The sequence below is a fragment of the Octopus bimaculoides genome, chromosome 2 (assembly GCF_001194135.2).
Source record: "Octopus bimaculoides isolate UCB-OBI-ISO-001 chromosome 2, ASM119413v2, whole genome shotgun sequence".
NCBI lineage: Eukaryota > Metazoa > Mollusca > Cephalopoda > Octopoda > Octopodidae > Octopus > Octopus bimaculoides.
The window spans coordinates 91,444,008-91,467,043 of NC_068982.1; the positions used below are offsets into that span (position 1 = coordinate 91,444,008).

Consider the following 23,036-nt stretch of genomic DNA (forward strand, 5'->3'; position numbering starts at 1 on the left):
ATATTAGATTTATAAGCCCTAAAATTCACTCCATAATTGCCCATGGGCATATGGCATAGTGGTTAAAAGCACAGGCTATTAACCCCAAGATTCCGAGTTCAATTCCAGGCAGTGACCTCTGAATAATAATAATAATAACATCGAAAAATACCTTAGGAATGAGAACCCAGGTTCGAAATTTCCCCAAGACACCTGATGAAGGCTGAAACATTGTGTTAACAACAAACAAGATAAGGACAAATATCCGTCAAATGTAAATATTGTACATAATTCTTCATCTCTTAAATATAGAACTGAAATCAGATAATTTTTCAAACATTTCTTTTTATATTACATTTTTTTAATTGAGAAAATGGAAAGGAATGTTACATTTCTGCCTTTTTTAAGAGTATTGGCACCATCAATAACACAAGGTGACTTCAGTCAAGAAATGATAACATCTGAGAAACTCAAATCACAAGATCTCCACTACACTCCATGGCATTTACTACTGAAGTTTCAGCTTCTTTCTGGTTCTTAAATATCTAGAAATAATACATCTCAATTAAAGTCCTGTATTTTCAAACATCTGCACTTTAAAATTTTTATTAACTTTCTCAAAAAAAAAGTCATAAACCATGTTAATTTGTAAATTAGAATTATAGTATTTTTAACGATAGAAGTTCAGGTCCTTTTTTTTTATACTGTTTAGGTTAACAAAACACTATGAATCCTAAAACAAGTATTTATATAAATATAAAAATGTTGCAAAATAAGAAACCAATACCTAGGACTATTTCTTTTGAAAATACTCAAGCTGACTACTTTTTATGTGTACGTGCACTGTACAACACACCAGCCAGTATAGCAACAACAGTAAATCCTTGTCCCATAATTCGTAGTCTCATCATCATCTGAGATCTCCTTTGGTTACCAGTCCTCATTTGCCATATACCATAAGACAGAGCAAATGTTGTCAGAGCAAGTCCTGCAAAAAATAAAACAAAAAAAACACCAACATAAGAATTCTATTATAGTTATTATTATTATTATTATTATTCAGTAGTTTTATTTTTATTGTGTGCTTTCACTTCACCACTGAGTACAGCTCTGTGCCTTGGGTATGTGCTGTGGTTTGCTGTGATGCTCTTATGGTTACTGTATTGAAAGTGTTTTGTGTAGGATGTGTGCAGTGCCCAGTAGTGCAATTTTCTGTATGTTATATATATATATATATATATATATATTTGTAAGTCCTGGTGTTTTTGTTATGTATTTGTCTGAATATTTTTTTTATCATTCCTAATGCTCCAATTATGATAGGAATTGTTTCTGTTTTTAGATTCCACACTCGAGTTACCTCTATTTCCAAGTCTTTGTATTTTGAAAGTTTCTCCATTCCTTTTAGAGAAACTTTGTCATCTGTTGGTATTGATACATTAATTAGAAAGCATCATCATCATTATTATTATTATTATTATTATTAAGGTGGCAAGCTGGTAGAATTGTTAGCAAGCTGGGCTAGATACTTAGCGACATTTCATCCATTTTTATGTTCTGAGTTCAAATTCCACCAAGGTCGACTTTACCTTTCATCTTTTTGGGGTCACTAAATTAAGTACCAGTTAAGTACTGGAGTTGATGTAATCAACTTACCTCTTCCCTAAAATTTCAGGCCTTGTGCTTTTAGTAGAAAGGATTATTATTATCTGTTAAAAATCATTTATGTTAGAAGGCAGAATTGTTAACAAGCCAGGCAAAATGCTTAGCAGTACTTTGTCCATCTTTATGTTCCGAGTTCAAATTCCATCAAGGTTGATTTTGATTTTCGTCCTTTCAGGGTCAATAAATTAAGTACCAGTCGATTACTGGGGTCAATATAGTCGACTAGATTTCAGGAATGTGCTTATAGTAGAAAGGATTATTATTATTATACATATTTCTATATCTAAGATGAGTCACCGCAAGAATAATTCAAAATTACTAGACTATTTTTCTTGACCTTGTGTTCAATCACTCTCATTTTTGATAATCCATGGAATAACAGAATCTCAAACATGAAGAACAGTTAAAACATGATGACAAGAAGAGCATCTGACCATGAAATCCTGCTTCAATTCTCAATAACAATCCATCCTAGTATGGAAAAAAATATATGAATGAATATTTTTATTGATCTTTTCATCAAATAATAGAAATAAAATGGTTAAGTGTGATAAACAATTTTTTTTTCAATACCAGTATAAGTGCTTTATCAGTTTGACACTGGTTCCAGTTGATCCAATCAACAAAACATGCTACTTGTGAAATTAACATGCAAGTGACTGAGCACTCTACAGACACGCATACACTTAACATAGCTCTCAGGGAGATTCAGAGTGACACAGAATGTAGTACCGGAATTACAGGTACTACTCATTTTTATCAGCTGAATGGACCGGAGCAATGTGAAATAAGGTGTCTTGCTCAAGGACACACCGCGCTGCTGGAAATCGACCTTACGATCATGAACCAAACACCCAAACAACAAGACTAAGTACCTTCGTTACTTGATAAATAAATAACTCTTGAAAATACTCTCTCTCTCTCTCTCTCTATGTTCCATACCTACAAGCATTGGCAATCATAGGCCACCATGCCAAAGTCAGAAAATTTTCATGACATTTTCCTCAAGAAAAAATACGATAATGGTTTCCAGTTGTCTTCTGCCAGTTTATTTGTATTTTTACTGTGCTAGTCTCCTATTCTCTTGACATTACCTTCGATACACTGGGCTTTATTTAAACCTTAGAAAGCGGAGCTGGTCCCCTTGACACCAGAGATACCGGTAGGCCTATGTGACATATCTAGGGACTAACCTTCCTCCGAGACCAGTAACTTAAACCCCAGGACTATTCCCTCTCTCACGTAACAAGGGCCCGTGGCTGGTATTACCACCCTGAGCCAGAGTGAATCTCGGAGTGGTGGTGACACATGGTAAATTCCATACACCTCAAAATTCCTGAACACCTGAGCTGTAACCTCACCATCAGATGCAGTTTCCTGTTTTGTCCAGAACACCTTAAACCTCAGTGCAGTGTAAACCTCCAAATCATCTTAAGAACCCTACACACACACATTTTTAGAAGGTTGCTTGATATGGCTGGTCAGAAAGCAACCATTGGTTTCGTACCTATAATGGTAAGAGCTTTATATGCGACTTGTCAGACTTTAATGTTTTAGAGTGTGCTTCTTTTTCTGATATATGAACTACTGACTGGATGGTTGGGGGCTGAACACAGAGGGGACAAAATACAAAGTAGAACTTTTCTTTTTGGGGAGAGGAGAGAAAAAAAAAAGGGATAGATAGATAGATAGACAGACGGGCGGGCGGACGGACATACATACTTTTGCAAGCTGAAATTCAACACAAGTGTTGGTTCAATGTTATTAAAATGTAGGACTGCTGTAAAGTGATTACGAGCATTGAAGTTTCGTACCATAAGTAAAAATCTTCAGTTCAAGCCTTTAAATATTGATTTCTAATTTTAGGCACAAGCCCAACAATTTCTCGAGAGAGTAAATCAGTTATATCGACCCCAGTGCTCAAGTGGTACTTATTCTATCGACCCCGAAAAGATGAAAAGTAAAGTCGACCTTGGTGGAACTTGAACTCAGAACGAAATGCCGCTAAGAATCTTGTGCAACGTGCTAACGATTCTAGTAGCTCACCGCCTTTAAACCTTTAAATATTGATGATATAAAGATGATATCAAATTCTGTAGGAAATAGAAACAAACATTAAAGATGAATACATATCCGAGATGAGTTATTAATATTATTACCATTTTTCGGAGTGAGAGAGTTAAAGTTTACTAATCAATAAAGAAGTTCAAATTAGTAGCGGTCCTTATAAATATTGTAAGTTAAAAACACTAATTTTTACTGGAATTGCACTGAATTCTTTTTTCCAAAAAGTTATGAGGGTTAAAAAATAAGTAAAATTTTTACTCTTACCTAGAAGAGAAACCTGAAATTTAAATATATTAACTAAAAGACTAGGTTTATCAAAAGTGCTTGATAGTCAACAATACTATATCAGACTACAATTCCTATACTGAGTAAAATATGAATAACGAAGAATTTAATAAAGCCTAAATCGGGTTTAATGAAAAAATATCGTTGTTATGTAACCTTACCGAAAGGAACAGCCGGGTTTTCTTTTGTTTTTCTGATAAGTTTTTCTCTTAAACCTTCTTCATATCTACCAAAAACTATTTCTTTTGGAGGTGGTAAATAAGCAAATTCCGGAACATCCATTTTCTCTATCTTTTTGGGAACATCGGAGGACATGATTACGGACGAAATGTCTTTAAGAGTTTCTGTAGTCACCGGCTGCGTTGAGTACCAACTGTTACTTGATAATAAAGAATATTATTACAATAACGTACTTTTGTATTTTCTTTCTACTTATTTTAATTCATGCCATGAAAGCTTTAGTATTAAATTTAATTTATAAATTAAAATTATCGGCAATGCTCGTATAAAGTAATATATTGTAAATAATAATTGGAATTATTTTTAGAAGTGGCAGTTCACCGCTTTTCTCATTTCATGTAGAAGTCACATAATGGACGACGAAGAATGTGAAGTACCTTTTCATGCGATGGGACTGGACGATAGAGTTCTTCAGGTAGAAATCTATTAAGCTTTGTCTGTTTGTAGATATAATTATAAAAAATGTAAATTATCTACTTTACTTTTTATTTAGTGTCAGTGTTAAACTTTAGTAATATTTTCTCATTTGTTGATGACACGTGGTTATAACTAAGGCATTAAATAACTAAATCTCTCAGATTGTATTCAATCGTCTTTAAACAATGGAAGGATATTTTGGACAGTATAGCCAAAATACAATTTGTCGTAAAAAGAAAAAGCGATCTTGACTGTGTGTAATTATAAATGTTTGTTTAATGAATCGTAAAATATTTGCTTCACTATGTGCATATCAGGACAAGCATGATATTGTCGTTAAATATCAGTTGGAAAAATTTAATTTGTTCTTGTTTCTAATGAAAGATTCGATCTTTTAATTCAGTCATCATCATCATCATAGTTAAACTGTTTATTTTTCTCTAGTTGCATGGATTTGAATATTATTTAAGTTTCTTGGATCACAGGTATTCAAATCTTGAGTATCCCATTTTATTCAGGTGTATTGTACCTATACAACATTGTGTTATCCTATGCCTCTTACCTTTTAAAATGATAGGAGTGTGATATGAAAGATTTTGGCTGCTATTTCTTGAGCAACAACATATATGCTTCATTGATTTGTGATCTGCATGTATACTAACAACATCATGTCTAGTCTTATAATTATCCCGATGTTATCTTTTCCTCAGTTACAATCCACTGTCAGCCTAAGACACTTTGTCACCAACTCTTTAATCCCATTGTAGCTGCGTTTCTTTTACACAGCTAATTCCTTCCAAACTCTGTCACTTCATGTTTTCTCTAGTTTTTGTACAAGTTTAACAATGGAGGTACAACGCTTCGTCATTTTCTCTAGCAACGAGGTGCAACCAGTCATTTTCTCTAGCAACGAGGTGCAACCAGTCATTTTCTCTAGCCCTTGCAGATTTCCAGCATTTAGGGCCCACATTTTGGTACTGTACAACTTCGCATTTATTTTTACCTTTTTTTTTTTATATACAGTCTGCCTTTTGTACACCACAGAGAAATACTTCATAGCTAGTGGAAGTAACAGGTTCTTGTATGGTCTTGTTTGACCACAGCTTAAACAAATGTGTTATAGCTGTGATCATTTTGTCTTTTAGTATATGTAGAACTATATTGTCAATGTGTCCTTTTGAAGGTATGATTTGAGGGAGATTTGGTTATTATCTCTACCTGGTTGAAAAGCTACATGAGGTTCTATCATCCATCAGCTTGAGCTTCCTGGTTGAACATAGTTATTCTTTTCCTGTGTATCAAAGCCTTTCCGCATAAGGTACTGATATTTTGAGCTCTTGCTCTCTCTCTCCATACTGTAGCACTTTATTGCCATGTTGGTCTTTCAGCTTTTGCCCAATAAACAGTCTTTCCATATTTGGAACTTTTTTATGCTAAGAGAATAGAACCCTCATACCTTGTTCTTTCACTATCCATCAGACTACAGAATGAGAGTTTTTCAGATCATGATTTTATTTAGCTTGATGTCTCTTCTCAAGCACAGCAAACCACCAGAAGTCTCAATCCCTTGTCATACCCTCTGTGAGGCCCAATTATATTCCTCAAATTATAATTTGTCATTGTAATACTTCCACATCTCTGCCAGTTAAAGCAAGTGTATCACTCATTTCCAGCACTTCTCACAAACAACATTCTAAATTCTTACATAATAATTTCTTTGACTTTATATTTTTAGTCCATTGCAAACCTTGGCTGGTCAAATCCAACCCTAATCCAGGAAAAAGCTATCCCACTAGCTTTAGAAGGAAAAGATATTTTAATCCAGGCTAAAACTGGATCTGGAAAAACTGCTGCTTTTGCAATCCCTATCATTCAGAAGATTTTATTGTCAAAACAAGTAAGTTTTTTTCGTTTTCAAACCAGTTGTATCCTTTTGTTTCTATGTTTCTGTTTTTTGATCCAAGTACTTTTGAAAGTAATGAAGAATTTAGTGAAATAACTGTCATTATTAAGCTGATGTTTGGAATATAAATGAATATGAAATTTTGATGGTTTTAATTTAGGTAATTTTAAAATGTAAAGTTTGCATTTTAGAACTAGGGGCAGTCTCTGACAGATTAGTATCAAAGGGTTAAAACAGCAAGTTGTTCATGCTCTGTTGTACCAATTTTCACTGAAATGGAGAGAACTGTCATTAATGAATATTAAATCTTGGGCATAAAAACTATGTAATACCAGTGACAGGATTTGAACCAATAACCTTTTGGTTGATTGCCTAATACAATTTACCATTACCCATCTTGTTTGTTCATTTTAATGTCTGATTTTCAATACTAGCTTGTGTTAGGTAAATATATTTACCAACCATTCCAAGAGTCTAATGAATGCCTTTTACGTGCCACCAGCATGGTTGCCTGTTCTGTGACACTGGCATCAGCCATAACTATGGTTCCACTTGGCTTGACTAGTCTTCTTAAGCACAGCATATCACCAAAGGTCTTGGTCACTTGTCACTGCCTTTGAGGCCCACTGTTTGAAGACAGCAAGTCAATCACCCATTTTGGAGAAGTGCAGTTCTCAACATGCACACTCACATACACACACAATAGGCTTTTTCAGTTTACATCCAAAAAAATGTACTTTCAAGGTATTGGTCAACCCAGGGTTATAGTAGAAAGCATAAAGGTACTTCAGAGTGGGACTGAACTTGAAACTATGTAGTTGAGAAGAAAACGTCATGATCACACAGCCATGCCTGCACTTGAAGTACTTGGGTTTTAATTATAGTGTTTAGATCAGTGGCTCTCAGTCTTCTTTCATTTATGTATCCCTTTGATTACTATTCTATTATGGTGAGCCCCTGTAGTCATTCCATATTTAAAAACTAGTTTTAAAGACACTTCTTTCAAAGTTCCTATTTTGTCTTCCATACATTAACTTGTGCAGGTTGAACTATGTAAAATGTTTAAAAAAGAAATTTAACTGTTTCTTGCAATAAATACATCTAGTGAATGCTAGATACAAATACAAATAGAATTACTGTTAGCTTGTCTAAAAAAAATTGTTAGATATTTATTTTTTTATTCTTTAGTCAGCCCTTGAGCAGTCAGTGAGAGCCATAGTTGTAACACCATCTAAACAGCTCTGTGCACAAGCCTGTAAAGTTATAAAGGTGAGTGATACTTAACCTTTTTTTATCTTTTACTTTTTCCTTCATTTTTTTCTCTCATACTATTTATATCTTCACTACCATGCTGCCCACATTTTGGTGGTTTCTTATACTTCCTATCTAAAACTGCAGTCATCTAATTTCATCAAATTTTTTTCTTTTAAATCTCTTGCAGGCTAATGAGATTCTGTCTCATTGGCTGCTCAGTCAGCTAGAAATAGTAGCTAAATATCCCTCATATTACACCTGACCAGCTACCATAATCATCATTATCATCTTTGTGGTCACTTGCTTAGCTGTTAAGAGGCAAAATCTCTTTCACAAAAAAAAAAAAAATGGAAGTATATATTGGATATACACATAGGTGATGGTCATTCCTGGAGTGTCTTTGATCATTAAATTTGCTCTGTCTGGACTGGTTAGAGAGAAGTAAACAAAAACAGTAACAGATGTAAAGTAAGGTCCAGTGACACATTAAATGCACTTGTGCTGGAGCCACATAAACTGCACTCATGCTAGTGCCATGTTTAAACACACTTGTGCCAGTGTTACATAAAATCATCTTTGCTGGTACCGCATAAAAAGCACCCAGCACACTCTGTAAAGTAGTTTGCATTAGGAAGGGCAGCAAACTGTAGAAACCATGCCAAAACAGACAACTCTCTGGAAGGCCAGTGCCCGTCAAACTGTCCAACATATGCTAGCATGGAAAATGGACTTTAGACGACAATGATGATGGTGACGATGGATATGTATATATGTATGTGTGTGTGTGTGTATGTATTGAGTAGAATGCCAAGATATAATTGTTTCTCCCTTTCAACAATACCTTACCATTTTTTTCTGATACTCTTCACAGGAACTCAGTGATTGTTGTGCGACAGAAATCCAGTGTGTTGATATCAGTCCTAAAGAACCACTTCCTGTTCAAAAGTAAGTTTTTTTCTTCTTTTTTTTTTTTTATAAATAAATGTATTTAATTTTTTGCATTTTTAATTATTCACTTTTCTTTGATATTCAGTTTCATCCCACCAATTAATGTTATTCATCATTATCATGATCATGGGTTTTCTTTTACAGTTGCATACAGCCACAAAATTTATAATGGAGAAGTGTAGTAGATTAAATTGGCCCCAGGATATTACAAATATTTATTCTAGCAACATGGAGGGATAATGATAATAATAATAATAATGATGATCCTTTCTACAATAGGTACAAGGCTGAAATTTTGAGGGGGCTAGTCAATTACATAGATCCCAGTGTTTGACTACTACTTAATTTATCAACCTGAAAGAATAAAAGCAAAGTCAACTTCAGTAGAATTAGAACTCAGAATGTACAGTCAGAAGAAATGCAACTAAGCATTTTGTCTGGCATGCTAACGATTCTGTCAGCTTGCCATGATAATAAAAAGACATGCTTAAAAGGGAGAATTTTTCATCAAGTTCTAACAAGGAACATGATAATTCTTAAAGTAAAAATTAGTTTCGAGTGCTAGCATTAAAAAGACATCTTCTGTAGAAGCAGTGTAAGGATGAACTGAGGAGTAGTTATGGCAAATCTGAGAAGATTAGACCTTATGTCAGAAGAGGAAAGTATTGAATTGAGGGCAAAAGGATGTAAAACTTGGTGGTGCTTGAAGTGGTGGCAGCAGTATTCTTCATTACCATTTTGATCTTTTCTCACTGTCCTAATATTTAGCATTGTGTCTACCTCACATGAACTAGAAGCAAAAAACAAAAACAAGGTAATCTTATCCATTGTTATCTTTTTTTCTAAGATATCATCATTTCCCTATGTCACCTCTGGCTGACCAATGCTATGTGAGTGGAATCAATAAAAGAAAGTTATTTTGTGTATGTGTTTTGCTGTCCTATTGTCTACATAAGTATTAACATTGTGCTGAGATTGTTTAATTCTAACATGTAAACATTTCTGGTTTTCTAAGAGTAGCATGAACAATAGATAGTGTTTTGGTTGGCCAAAAGGTTTCTATGTGCAAAGTTTATATTTTTTTTCATTCTTCAGTTAGAACATTAATAACATTTGGAAAGAAAAGGAATGAAAAAATAACCGGATTCATATCACTGTCAGAAATAATATTGTTATAATGCACAACAATGTAGTAAATTGAGAGATGGAGAAAAATTTATTCATGGTAAACTACATCTGTACGTCAACTGTTATAGTTTATCCACAAGTGCAGGCTTTTCACTTTTATATCTTTTCTAACATTAGTTTCAGTTTTGAGGGAAATTTTAGCAGATTGAGGGGCTACAAAAAGGCTCCCCTGTTTGGCTTGTCCACAAATCAGTTTTCATTCATGGTGATAAACTGCTCTCATTTTCCCGACCTTCTTAAGAAGAGCCATGTCACAATGTTTCTGATTCCCTTCTATAATAATTTGATTGAAGAGAATTAGGCTGGGCACAGTTGATCCCAAGCTAGATTGGCATATTTGTGCAGTCCCTATTTGAGCACCACCTATTTAGCTCTTCCTTCTGTAGTTGATCCATAAGGCGATACTCACTGTCACATAGAAGGCAAAATACTTTGTAATTTAAGATAGAAATTCATTTTTTTTCATTAATTAATTATATATATATATATATATATATTCCTCTTTTTATTCCAGGCCTATTTTAATGGAAAAACCTGATATTGTTGTTGGCACACCATCAAGAATTCTTGCTCATATTGGTGTAAATAACTTATTTCTAAAGGACAGCATGGAATTTCTGGTTATTGATGAAGCAGACCTACTTCTAGCATTTGGTTACATCAATGATATGAAAGCTTTACTCAAGTAATTATTTTTACCATTTGATTTAGTGAGTGAGAGTGTGAATGTTTGTGTGTGTGAACTATTTTTGATTTTTATGTTTCAAACTCAAAGTTAATGTACGTTGCTGTAAATCTCTTTTTTCATCTGTGCAAGAAATACAAGGATTGAAAATTTTCAAAACTGCTAAACATTGAAAGAAGTGGAATATAATAATCAAAGTAGAATGGCAATCACTATTGAAATAAATAGAATGATATAGCATTGTCTAGGGTTTATACAAGAAACTCAAGTCTCACGTTCTAATTACTAAATTAACACACTTAGGGTAATTACTACTATCAGTGTTTTTAATTGACAACTAAACTAAACTAAGGTCAGTATAATAATGTTGACTAAGGGCTACAGTATTGGTTTAAAGTAAATAATTGAAAATTCAGAAACAAACATATTCAGTGACTTTTTGTGATAATAAAAAAAAAATCTAACATTTCAGTTGTGTCCTTTCTTTGGAGAATGAAGGCCACTAGCCAAAATCTCAAGCTTTCCTTCTCAAGACACTCAAATATACTCTCTCTTTACTTACTTGTTTCAGTCATTTAAACTGTGGCCATGCTGGAGCACTGCCTTTAGTCGAGCAAATCGACTCCAGGACTTATTCTTTGGAAGCCTAGTACTTATTCTATTGGTCTGTTTTGCCGAACCGCTAAGTTACGGGGGATTTAAACACACCACCATCGGTTGTCAAGCGATGTTGGGGGGGGACAAACACAGACACACAAACATATACACACACACACATACATATATATATACATATATACGATGGGCTTCTTTCAGTTTCCGTCTACCAAATCCACTCATAAAGCTTTGGTTGGCCTGAGGCTATAGTAGAAGACACTTGCCCAAGGTGCCACGCAGTGGGAATGAACCTGGAACCATGTGGTTGGTAAGCAAGCTACTTCCACACAGCCACTTGCCTACACAAGCCACCATAGTTGTTGTTGGCCTTAGTTTCAAATTTAAATTCAGCTGATTTTTGCCTTTGGGATTGATTGAAATAATCATCATTTTTGCTTTCACTTTCCATGCTGGCATTGGTCTGGTAGGTTCTCATTTGGAGTTCCTGTCTTCCCAGATATGTCAGAGGACTACATCTCTCATTTTCTGGCTGCCCCAAAGAACAGAGCATTGCTATATTTGTTGGTTGAGAGAGTTGATGTTTCACTTGCTATATTAAATTCCAGTATAAAGTTATTTAAAGAAATGCTACTTTTACTGTTGGAAACCAGGAGTACAAGCTGAGCACTGGAGTCAGTGCAATTGACTAGCCCTTCCCACTAAATTTCAGGTCTTATGAGAAAGAATTATTAGATACGTAACTAATAAACTACAACAACAACAAAAGAACCTCTTCTCATTGAAGACATTAAACAGTACCTGAAAAATTACTGAATCCCTCAAATAGAAGCTTTGAAAGTTACTAGACTTACTCCCCAGCGTTGCCTGGTAAAATATTCACAGAATTGTTTGCCAGTTTGTAGAATGGGAATTCATGCTACTTATGCATGTATTTATATTTAACGTAACTTCTGGATTTATTTAATTGGAATTATCCAAACAATAGTAATCAATTTAATGTCTGAAGAAAATTATGAATATGAATACATTATCTGAAAAGATATTGATAATGTTTTCTGTAATAAAGAATAGAGACAACTTTACCTCTTGGTTATTTAAAGGAGAACACTTTTTATGACATTGTAAATAGCTGTTACGTGGTAGCAGGGTATGCTAGAAATAGCAGCCAAATCTTTGGAGCTGAGATACGTTAAATGCATGAATGGGTCTTTTATGAAATATTTACCAGATTTTTAAAGTCATTTTCACTTTAAAATATTTTTTAAATATGCCCAAAAAATTTTTGTAATGGTATTTGCTTGAAAATAATTAAAACAAACACTAAAATATCATCTGTTTAAAGACTGTACTATTTCTGAGATATTTCGGGAACAAACAAACATCTAGAGTTTTAGTATTATTGAGATTTGGTGATCACTGCCAAGAAAATTATTACCATGACATAATATAGAGTTTTGTCTTGTATTCTTATTTTAAAATTTATTTTTGACTTTTTTTTGGGTCTTGGAACAAAAATTACTTTATTTCTTATATAACAATATATACCTATTTCAGGCATTTCCCCAAAATTTATCAATCTCTTTGGGTCACTGCAACACTGAATACTGACATCAACACTTTGAAAAAGATGATATTGCATAATGCTGTAAGCATCAGTTGATTTCTTTTATTATTTTATTGCATTTAAGCTTACTTTAACTCCATCAAATTTTGCCTGTATTGATATAGTTTGTGTTTGTAATATCACATCATTTTCACCTTCATTTTTTTGTGCTAGAATAGATTGAACTATTTTTTACATCATATGTTTTGATCCTACTTCATCACTTTTAAATTCAATGAGTCTGATTGAATAAATCATCAGATGAAACTTGAAGTTAGCAAGACAAGACTAGATGGTCCTCTCAATCCAACACTTCTCTGTTTGTTTGCCAACCACTTTACAGTATGTACCACCAGGTGCATTCTCTCATAGTACCAACATTATAGAGGTTGTGAAGTTCTCAGTGAGTCAGATATAAAAGGACCTCTCAATCTTTTCTTCTACTTGTTCACTAAGCACTCTGTAGGATGCACCTAGGAAAGGGCTTTCACCATGATACAGCATAGGTGGGAGTTGCCTTGTTCACTGTAAATATTAAAATTACTTAATATGCTACAATGTGTTTTTGATCACAAATGTTTATGTTCCTAGTGTCCTTGCATGTCACCACTTGAGCACCTCCTGAGTGATGTTGTGTTTATTAGATTTTCTGTAAACAATACATCAAATAACTCTACATGTGTGATGACCAGTGGAATAAAAAGTACCTTACTTGAAAAACAGGTATGGGTTGAATACAGGAGTGCCATTTGACCATAAAATACTGCCTCTGTAGCTCTTTACTCAGCCCATAACTCATCATCATCATCCACTTTACTATGCTTGCTGAGGCAAATTTTGTACATCCAAATACCCTTCCTGTTTGCCAACCCCCACCTGTTTCCAAGTAAGGTAATATTTCCTATAACAAAAAATGTTTTCACAGAAGATTAAAAATGCATTGCTGGTGTGACAGTGACACACATTTACAACTATCACATAATGTCAGAGCAAGAGACACAAACACACACACATAGGTACAAAATGGGTTTCTTTTGGTTTTTGTCTACCAAACCCACTGACAAGGTTTTTGGTCAGCCTGGGACTGTAGTTGAAGACATTTGTCCAAGGTGCCACACAGAAAGACTGAAGCCAGAACCTTGGAGTTGGAAAGCAAACAGTATGGAAAAGTGGACATAGAACAAAGAAATGATATAGGTATGTTTGCACATGATACCTGTAATTTCCTTTCCCCTTGATTTTTTTCATGCTTTACAGGTAGCCATTAGAGGTGCTACTATATCTGATGAACAGTTGCCTTGTGGATTTACAGTTTATTGATTTGTGAAATGTGATTCATGTTTAATATTTAGTGAATGTCTACATAGTATTAGTGTAATCACTTCATGCCTGCTAAACATATATACCTTCTGTTATAACACTTTCAAAGGTGATGGAGCTTTATAATTAATTGTGGGCTAACATATACAAAATATAATGTAATAAAAACAATTTTAAGCCTATTGAAATTACATTCTTTAAGGAAAAGTAAAGAGAATTAATAGCAGTTATCAAGAACAAGGGAGAGAACTCTAATTGATTAGGCAGATATAGTGCAGACTGAGTTTGATTATGGTAATAACTCTGTATATCTTTCTATTTTATGAGACCTCCTCAACTAAGCAGCAGTCTGACATACTTTCCAAAACTTAAAATAACTTGCAAGGATATTGGTTTCAGTGAAAGTCCTCAGTTAAGCAGTAGTCTGACATAATTTCCAGAACTTAAAATGACTTGCAAGGATATGAGTTTCAGTGAAAAGTATTCTCTGATTAAAATGTAAATAATGTACATAATTCCTCATCTCTTAAATATAGAACTGTATTAAAATAATGATGCTGAAAACTTTTATTTTTGACAATGTTCAATTTATAGAGTTTCTTCATTTATAATCCTTGTTCCTGATTCTACAACAATAGCCATGTTTACTGTATGTGATGGCATAAAAGGTGCATACACATATTAGATGCACCCCAATTTCAGCAGTGCATAGTCAAGAACAAGCGTTTTTAGTGTACTAAAACAGAAGGCTCAAATTTGTATAATAGGACCTGGGATAAATTTTTGAGACATTTTGTTAGGAAAAAAAGTACATCTAACCTATCAAATATAGTAATGTTTCCTACTATAAGCATACAAACTTTTTCACCATCTCCAGTGACCTTTCTTGAAATCTACATATTTTAACAATTCCAATTTTCTATTTTAGCCATTAATGCAAAGAAATTTTCAACCCTGGCTATTTCTGGACATTTACCCAAAAACAAATTTATTTTACCATGGAATATTGTTCCTTTATCTAGAATGATGTATTGCTTTGAATCCTTGATATCTTAGACTGCATTATTTTTTCATTCTAGAACCACCTTATACCATTAACATAACAGGCTTTGTTTTTCAAGTTTTGCTGACTAACCCTAACTCTTCCCTACTTCCATTCAAACCTGTCACACCAAATTTCCTGCATGGCATTTTTCTGTCTGTCTGTCTCTCCCTCTCATGCTTTCCTTAAGTGTTATATGTAGAACATCATTCTAAGGACCTCTGCTTTCTGTAAAGCTCTTTACTTCCATGCATTCTTGCCCTACATTACCCATCATATTGCAACAATTTCAATCTTTCCTTCATTCTACTCAAAGTTTACTGACATACTTTGAAGAGTAACATTTCCTTTCTTCAGACATAGCATAAGAATCACTGATGTTATTGTAAAAAGTACCAAACTACAGGCACACATATTTGCACTTATTGTCAATATTGTTAGAACATTTTCTTACTTTTTGCTAATCATTTAGGTGGTTTTGAAACTTGAAGAACCTCAGATACCAGAACACTTAATGCAATATCACATTATGTGAGTATTCTAGCTTTTCTTGTTTTTTTAAATTTATTTTTTCAAAAGTAAAAAGTATGTGTGTGTGTGTGTATATGCATGTATACATACATACATATAAATATATGTGTACACGCGCGCGCGCGTGTGTGTGTGTGACTGGTGTTTGGCCAAGCATGATCTTTCTTTCTTGGCTCAACTGCCAGCCACAAAGCATCTCTTATATTCCTGTCTCATGACTTTCATCTCTTATGTTCATCTCCTATGTTCCTCCTCAAGGCTTTTACTCTACACATGCTAGCTCAACTTGATTCGTCTTTATTGGTCAACAGACACCTGTTGTTATTTTCTTGTTTGTATTTGTAATTGTGTAACATTTTCTCTGTCTTTTTATCTTTGTTGTCATACACATTTCCTTGCTTTCTCCTAAAAAATTGAATGCTCTTAGCTTAGATTTTTGGGGCCTGCCAGATTTGAACAGTCTCAAGTGTAACCGGCCGAAACTGTAAGGATGATCTGGAAACTTGACTGATGGGAGAAGGCTGCGAATGACCCCTCCTTGTTTTTTCCTGTCCGTCTTTGTACTGTCTATCTGTCTGAATGTTTCATTGTCGTCTGTTGCATTCTTGTTTTTTGGATTTATATATATATGTATATAGTATGGGCTTTGTTTTGTTTCCATCTATCAAATCCATTCACCAGGCTGGTTGACTTGGGGCTATTGTAGAAGGCTCCTCATCTGCCACACAGTTATACTGAACTACAAGGTAGTAAAGCATGCTTCTTAACCACACAGCCATGCCTGTACATTATATATATATATATATATATAAAATCATCATCATCATAATTTAACATCCATTTTCCCTGTTGGCATGGGATGGATAGTTTGACAAGAGTTGGAAAGCCAAAGGGCTGTGCCAAGCTCTATTGTTTGTTTTGGCATGATTTCTACAGCTGGATGCCCTTCCTAGTGCCAACCACTTTACAGAGTATAGTGCTTTATTTTGTGACACCAGCACTGGCAGGGTCACCAAGTAACTTATAAGACAAAGTCCCCTTGACTGGTGAGGTGTAGTATTGAGGGAGGTGGCCTTGTGACAGCGTACACATATATGTTCACACTTTCATTTTCTATATCTTGCTGCCAGTTAATGTTTTACTAACATTGCTTACATTTTAAAATGTTTGTATCTTTATGACAGGGTGGAAGATGATGACAAATATGCTTTGATGTGTGCTCTGTTCCAACTGAAGTTAATTCGTGGAAGATCCTTAATATTTGTCAACACAATTGATGAGTCCTACAGGTAAAATTTATTTATGGATGTTCTTGTATTTTTTTTATATTTATGCATATATTTTTTCCTGCTACTTTAGGTGGAATAATTCAGTATATTCAAAAGTTTGCATGGGGTATTGAACAATATTAACTTTGCATATATATATTTATGTGTTTAAATATAATCAGTGATTGTAATTTGATTCCATTAGTACTGTACAGCACTATACAGTCGTGTGAAGGCATGTGGTTTAGTGGTTTAGGTATTTGGCTCATGATCGTAAGGTTGTGAGTTCAGTTCCCAGAACCATGTTGTGTCCTTGAGCAAGACACTATTTCACGTTGCTTCAATCCACTCAGCTAGAAAAAATGAGCAGTACCTGTATTTCAAAGGGCCAGCCTTGTCACACTTTGTGTCATGCTGAATCTCTTCAAGAACTATGTTAAGGGTGTTTGTGGAGTGCTCAGCCACATGCATGTTTATTTCACAAGCAGGCTGTTCCATTGATCCAATCAACTGCAACCCTTGTTGTAACTGATAGTATGCCAGTATGGAATACAGTCGTAAAATGTGGCCTTTTGTTTCCTTTTGCCCTTACATAAACTGATGTCTTTATTATCTAAAATTATTTTTTGTGGCATCTCAGAAAACATGGCAATTTTTGTCTTTTGATTAAGTTATAATTTCTTTATCCCCCTCTCAAATCAAAAATATAGATGTGACGGAGATCCAAATCACTGGGGAATTTATGTGAAATCTTGGTTCTCGAACATAAGAGTAGTCATTGATTTTTTTCTCAACTTTTAACATCAAACATTGAACATCTCATATCTTTTATCTTTTGGTTTGTAGCTGCATATAGAGATCTGTAACAATATAGCTATAATTTCTTAAAATTTCAACTCTTGTCAAATGAGGCTCTTTCTAGATCCGGATAGACAACTAGTGTTCCCTTGAGCATCACTGGTAATTCCTTTAATATCTGATGCTACTTTTAATAACTGCAAACCCTCTTGAAGCTTCACAGATGTTGCTGCTTTCAACTGAGTAGAATCACCTTTAGCTTAAAGGAAGCATCATATGTAATGCATTTCTTCATTATGTAGATAATGGTTACCACTGTATAGCTATAATTTTGATGGGAAATTTTGCTGCAATATAAATTCATGCAAATGGGCGTGAATAATATGTGGATGTTTATCCTTGCTAAAAATGAAACTACACATGAGAAAGCATCAAGTAGACAGAATGAGATATATTAAATAGCTTACTTTACACTTATTTATTAATGACTGTCACATCTTGATATGAAAGGTTGATAATCAATAGTGAGAAATTGTTTCTTCAACCCAATTGTAGAATAATAGATATTGGTGCCTATAGAAACTAAACATGACTGTGTGATTATGGAGTTTGGTTCATAGTTATGTGGTTCTAGGTTCCTACTCGTACCTTAGGCTAGTGTCGTCTACCATAGCCTCTGCACAATGTAAAGCTTGTAAGGAAAAGTGGATGAGTGAAAACAGTATGGGGTTTTCTTGGAGAGACATTATTTGTTCCTGAGTGGTATGCTGAATCTGTTGTTCAGTCTAATACCCCCCATCTAGTCCTTGGGTACCTGTAGCAAAGTTCACTCCTTAACAAGTATTAAGGCCAAATCTCCAGGCTGAGGAATAACCAATGAGTTATGACTTTATCCTCCCTTTTCTCCAATAATACTGATACTGGCATGGACCCATTGAATTAATGATATTTTCTTTAATTAGTCTTTGTATTATCTAAGGACTAATTTGCTTAGATGAATATATAAAGGTTTGAAAGAGTATCAATCAATAACATAAAGCACATTTTTTTTTCAGTCACCGTATACTGTCTTATACTCTCAAAACTAATTATCCAAGCTGTTTCAGTAAAATTTAGTAAATATTAATCTCCTGTATACTGGAATACAGATGTTTGCATTATTTACACATAAATATGTTTAGATCTATAAAACACTGTGTAAATAATGTGGACATTTCTATCCTAGATTTGAGAGAGATTTGGTTATTATTTGTAACAAGTTAAGTGACTGTCATAGGAATTTTTTCTTTAGCTTATGATAAGTGTCAATACTGTACTGGGGTTTATTCACTTAGTTATGTTCTTCACTACAAAAATACACTTTGTACTTATAAAGAGATGTTTTTTAATGATCCTTGTAATTATTTTTTCATAATACAGATTGAAAATGTTCCTGCAGCAATTTGGAATAAAATCTTGTATACTTAATAATGAGATGCCATTAAGTTCTCGGTAAGTTCATTTTCCAATTATTATTATTTTAGCCAACTTAACTTCTTTAGTCTGCCTGGTATTTGGACAAATCAACAAACTTCGGTGGAAGGTATTAATTTAGATAGCTTTAAAACAAAGTTTGTGTCATAGAACATAGGAAGTGGATGGACTGCAAGGGGGACTATGTTGAAAAATAAGCCTCATTTGGTCACATTCCATGCATGAGAGTATCTTAATCAGCTTATGAACTTTTCAGCTGGCCCTTGTATGTCATTTTATTAGATATATTATAGGGTAAAATATGATGTTTAGTTTTGAACATCTTGATAAAATATCATCCAGACCTATATATGCAGAAATAATAAATGCAGCTTGTGATTTATATGTAAGTTGAGTGCTGGGCTAAGATGTATGTGAAATGGGGATGCAACCTCTTCACATGTATATATAGTTACTCAAGAGATGATTAATTTTTGCTTCTTTCTTTATTTTGGCTTTAGTTATCTTCTACTTTTGTCTTTTCTTGTCTCACCTTATCTCCTGGTTTTTATCATGAATATCCCCACCTGAATACCTCAACACCACTATTTACCTCTTTGGAGATACTATTGAACATTTTTACCCACTTCTCTCATTCCTTAACCCTTGTCTTCTACCATAAAGCTATCTCACCACCTCCTTGGGTTTTGTAGTCTTGCAAGCTACATGGCAGTTTGAGCCAGTGGCACAAAAAAAATAACATTCAGTACATGCTATAAAGTAGTTGGCATTAGAATGGCATCAAGCCTTAAGAACCCTGCCAAATCAGACATTGGAGCATGATACTGGCATGGACCCATTGAATTCTTTCAAACTCATACCAGCATGGAACATAGACTTTAAATCAGGTGTACTCAACCATTTTCATCTATGGACCCCTTTGATAACTATTTTATTTTGGTGGACCCCCATAGGTATTCTGTGCTTAAAAACTAGTTTTAATAGAAACTTCTTTAAAAATTCCTATTTTGTTTTTCACACATTAACTTGTGTGGATTGAACCATGTAAAATGTTAGAGAAAGAAACCTGGCTGTTTCTTGCAATACATACCAATACATACACCTAAAGCAAAATATTTTTAGGGGCCTTTAAAATACTATTGTGGATCCCCAATTTACTATGTTTTTGTGTGGACCCCCAACATTCTTATATAGATCCTCGTTGAGAACCACTGCTTTAAATGGTGATGATGATCTCCATGTGGTATGCAGGTAGCCAATATCTTGTTGCGAGTTTGTGTTAGATATAGATCAGGTTTACAGAACCAAGTTTGCATTGATTTTATTCCAATCCTCAACTACCTCCTTACTGTTAGAAAGAATACACTAGAGCCATCACCAGTTCTATGAATTCTATGTTGTGTAACTGTAAAACTGTTCTTGTCTTTCAGATGTAACATAGTAGATGAATTCAACAGAGCAGTATATGATAACATAATAGCTACTGATGAACAGATTTTTGAAGATGATGCTGAAGACACTAAAAAGAAAACAAAAAAGTAATGTTGCAATTTTTTTGGGTTTTTTTTTTTCTCTGTGCTTCAGTTAGTAAAATTTATTTAGACTTGTTCTGTATCTTGATGCCCTTTCTGCCACAATGCCATTCATTTTTGACAAGTCAGTAATGGAGCTTCTATGGTCACTCAACCTGCTAATAAAAGCGACCAAATCTTTCAACCCATCTTAAAACAGGAAGGACTCACATTTGCTAATGTAGTTCTAGATAGCCACCACTCTCTCAAAAAAAAATAAGTGATGTCATGGCTGCAATCCCTTTGATCATTCTGGATTGATCTGTTGACTTGGAGCTAAATAGCAACTGTGCTTGTAAGTGGAACTTTAAAAAAAAAAATTGTTTTATTATCCTAACCAGCGTGTGGTTCTCTTTAGATATTTGTGTAAACTAGTATTGTTTGTGTTAAATTGATGTGAAAATTACTTTAAAATGCAATGACTTATGTAAGGAAATTATACTGGACTTTGACACATTTTCGGTCATGTTTCTGCTCACTGATAACACATGGTCCTAGTCATATCTTAATCTCTGCAAAGATTTTTTTGAAAATAAGTATTGACTCTGGTTTTAATATTTTACTTCTTAGAAAAATAACAATCCCTCTAATCACACAGCATTTCCCACAGTGTCCCTTTGATATTTGCTGCCTCCTTGTAAACTCACAATACCCTTTCAAGTGATCCAACTACCCAAGTTAAGAAGGCATGGCAACAGGAAACTACTTCATTGTATCCTCCTCTGTATCACTATATAAACACTCAGTCTTTTGGCCAAAGTTCGGCAATCAGATAGGTTATACAACTGCACCGTGTCATAATCTCACGTAAAACATTTTAAGGGAGCTTTTTCTGCATTCCAATTTCAAATCTGACTGGAATTGACTTTTCATTCATCCCTGCATAAGTACGTTTTTGTGCTAAAGTGAAATGCCATCGTCATTATTATTGCTATTAGCACTATTTCTTGCACTAACATTTTTAATTTTCTCAATGCTTTTCGAATACATAGTGATACAGTAAATCAAGAAATCTTATTTAAAATTAAGTTTTTAGTGGTGATAATGTATCATTGTATAAATGACTAATTATGGTTTTAAAGAAGGCAAAAAAAGCATGGAGACAACCTTGAAATTTTAATTAAATACAGAAGTGGGTGTGAAATGAGCCTGTTCTTTAGCTGTAAAACATCTCAATAATTTGTCTAACCCATCATATTAGCTTGGAAGAATGGATATGAAAACGAATGACAACTGTGAACATGTTTTGATCTGATAACTCACTAGGGAAGCATAGACTAAGCATTGCCATAAGACTTTACAATTACTAAAGAAGTATATGTATATATGACTGGTGCAGGTGGTTGTATGGTTGAGAAGCTTGATTCCCAAACATGTGGTCTTGGGTTCAATCCCATTGTATGACATCTTGGGCAAGCATCTTCTACTTTAGCTCCAGGCCATCCAAAGCCTTTTGAGTGGATTTGATAGATAGAAGCTGAAAGAAGCCCATCATACATGTGTGTGTGTTTGTATGTGTCCTCATCTAGACTTTACATAGTAGTTGTAAATGAATGAAGTTGTTGATTTCCAGTCTGTGTAAAGCTCTTTCCTTCCATGCATTCTTGCCATGCTGTAACCATCACAATGTGTCCAGTTAAGGAAAATGTTACCTTGCTTGGAAACATGTGAGGACTGGTGGCAGCAATGGCATCCAACAATAGGAAACCTGCCTCAACAAATTTTCTCTGGCTCTCATGCAAGCATGCAAAAATGTGTGTTAATGATGATGAATGATGACTGAGTGGCTTAACTAGAGGGATGTATTTACTGTGAATAAAGATTAAGTGGCTTAATAACTTATGTGGGATTTTGTAAAGGAGAAAGCAAGTGTTTTGCTTATTTGTTTTTTTTTTTTTAATATTTCCCTTGCATGTATTACAGGGGAAATGATGGCTGTGGTGTTTCACGAGGTGTTGATTTCTACAATGTCTCAAATGTTGTCAACTTTGACTTCCCAGAATCTGTGAACGCTTATATTCATCGCATTGGAAGGTTAGTCAAATTTTTGTCTTGATAAAAGTTCACATGTATCTCTACTTAGGTTCCATTAGAATTGATGGTACTTGTGATTATAGTTCAGAGGTTCTCAAACTTTTTGGGCCATCGCCCCCCCCCATGGCCACATAATACCCTCAACAT

At 34.3% G+C, this 23,036-nt stretch overlaps 2 protein-coding genes across 4 annotated transcripts in view; one reads left to right on the forward strand and one right to left on the reverse strand.

Annotated features, from left to right (window-relative positions):
- The window catches only part of LOC106870630 (HIG1 domain family member 2A, mitochondrial), an 8,422-nt gene extending 4,032 nt beyond the window's left edge, over positions 1 to 4,390 (reverse strand). For 2 of the 3 annotated variants that reach the window (XM_014916769.2, XM_014916771.2), the window contains exons 1-2: positions 4,158 to 4,390; positions 767 to 967 (exon numbers count right to left, since the gene is read on the reverse strand). In XM_014916769.2, coding sequence (XP_014772255.1) covers positions 801 to 967; positions 4,158 to 4,311 — 321 coding nt within the window. In that variant the 5' untranslated portion in view covers positions 4,312 to 4,390 and the 3' untranslated portion in view covers positions 767 to 800. Of the gene's footprint in view, positions 1 to 304; positions 968 to 4,157 lie in introns of those variants that run through there. The other variant, XM_014916768.2, reaches the window with a different exon arrangement.
- A 134-nt stretch (positions 4,391 to 4,524) lies between these two features.
- LOC106870628 (probable ATP-dependent RNA helicase DDX56) overlaps positions 4,525 to 23,036 on the forward strand; it is a 29,225-nt gene continuing 10,713 nt past the window's right edge. The window contains exons 1-11 of the mRNA XM_014916763.2: positions 4,525 to 4,651; positions 6,389 to 6,550; positions 7,745 to 7,825; positions 8,682 to 8,755; positions 10,461 to 10,631; positions 12,804 to 12,894; positions 15,687 to 15,745; positions 16,930 to 17,034; positions 19,231 to 19,302; positions 20,715 to 20,822; positions 22,779 to 22,889. Of these exons, the coding sequence (XP_014772249.1) occupies positions 4,589 to 4,651; positions 6,389 to 6,550; positions 7,745 to 7,825; positions 8,682 to 8,755; positions 10,461 to 10,631; positions 12,804 to 12,894; positions 15,687 to 15,745; positions 16,930 to 17,034; positions 19,231 to 19,302; positions 20,715 to 20,822; positions 22,779 to 22,889 (1,097 nt within the window). The 5' untranslated portion in view covers positions 4,525 to 4,588. The remainder of the gene's footprint in view (positions 4,652 to 6,388; positions 6,551 to 7,744; positions 7,826 to 8,681; positions 8,756 to 10,460; positions 10,632 to 12,803; positions 12,895 to 15,686; positions 15,746 to 16,929; positions 17,035 to 19,230; positions 19,303 to 20,714; positions 20,823 to 22,778; positions 22,890 to 23,036) is intronic.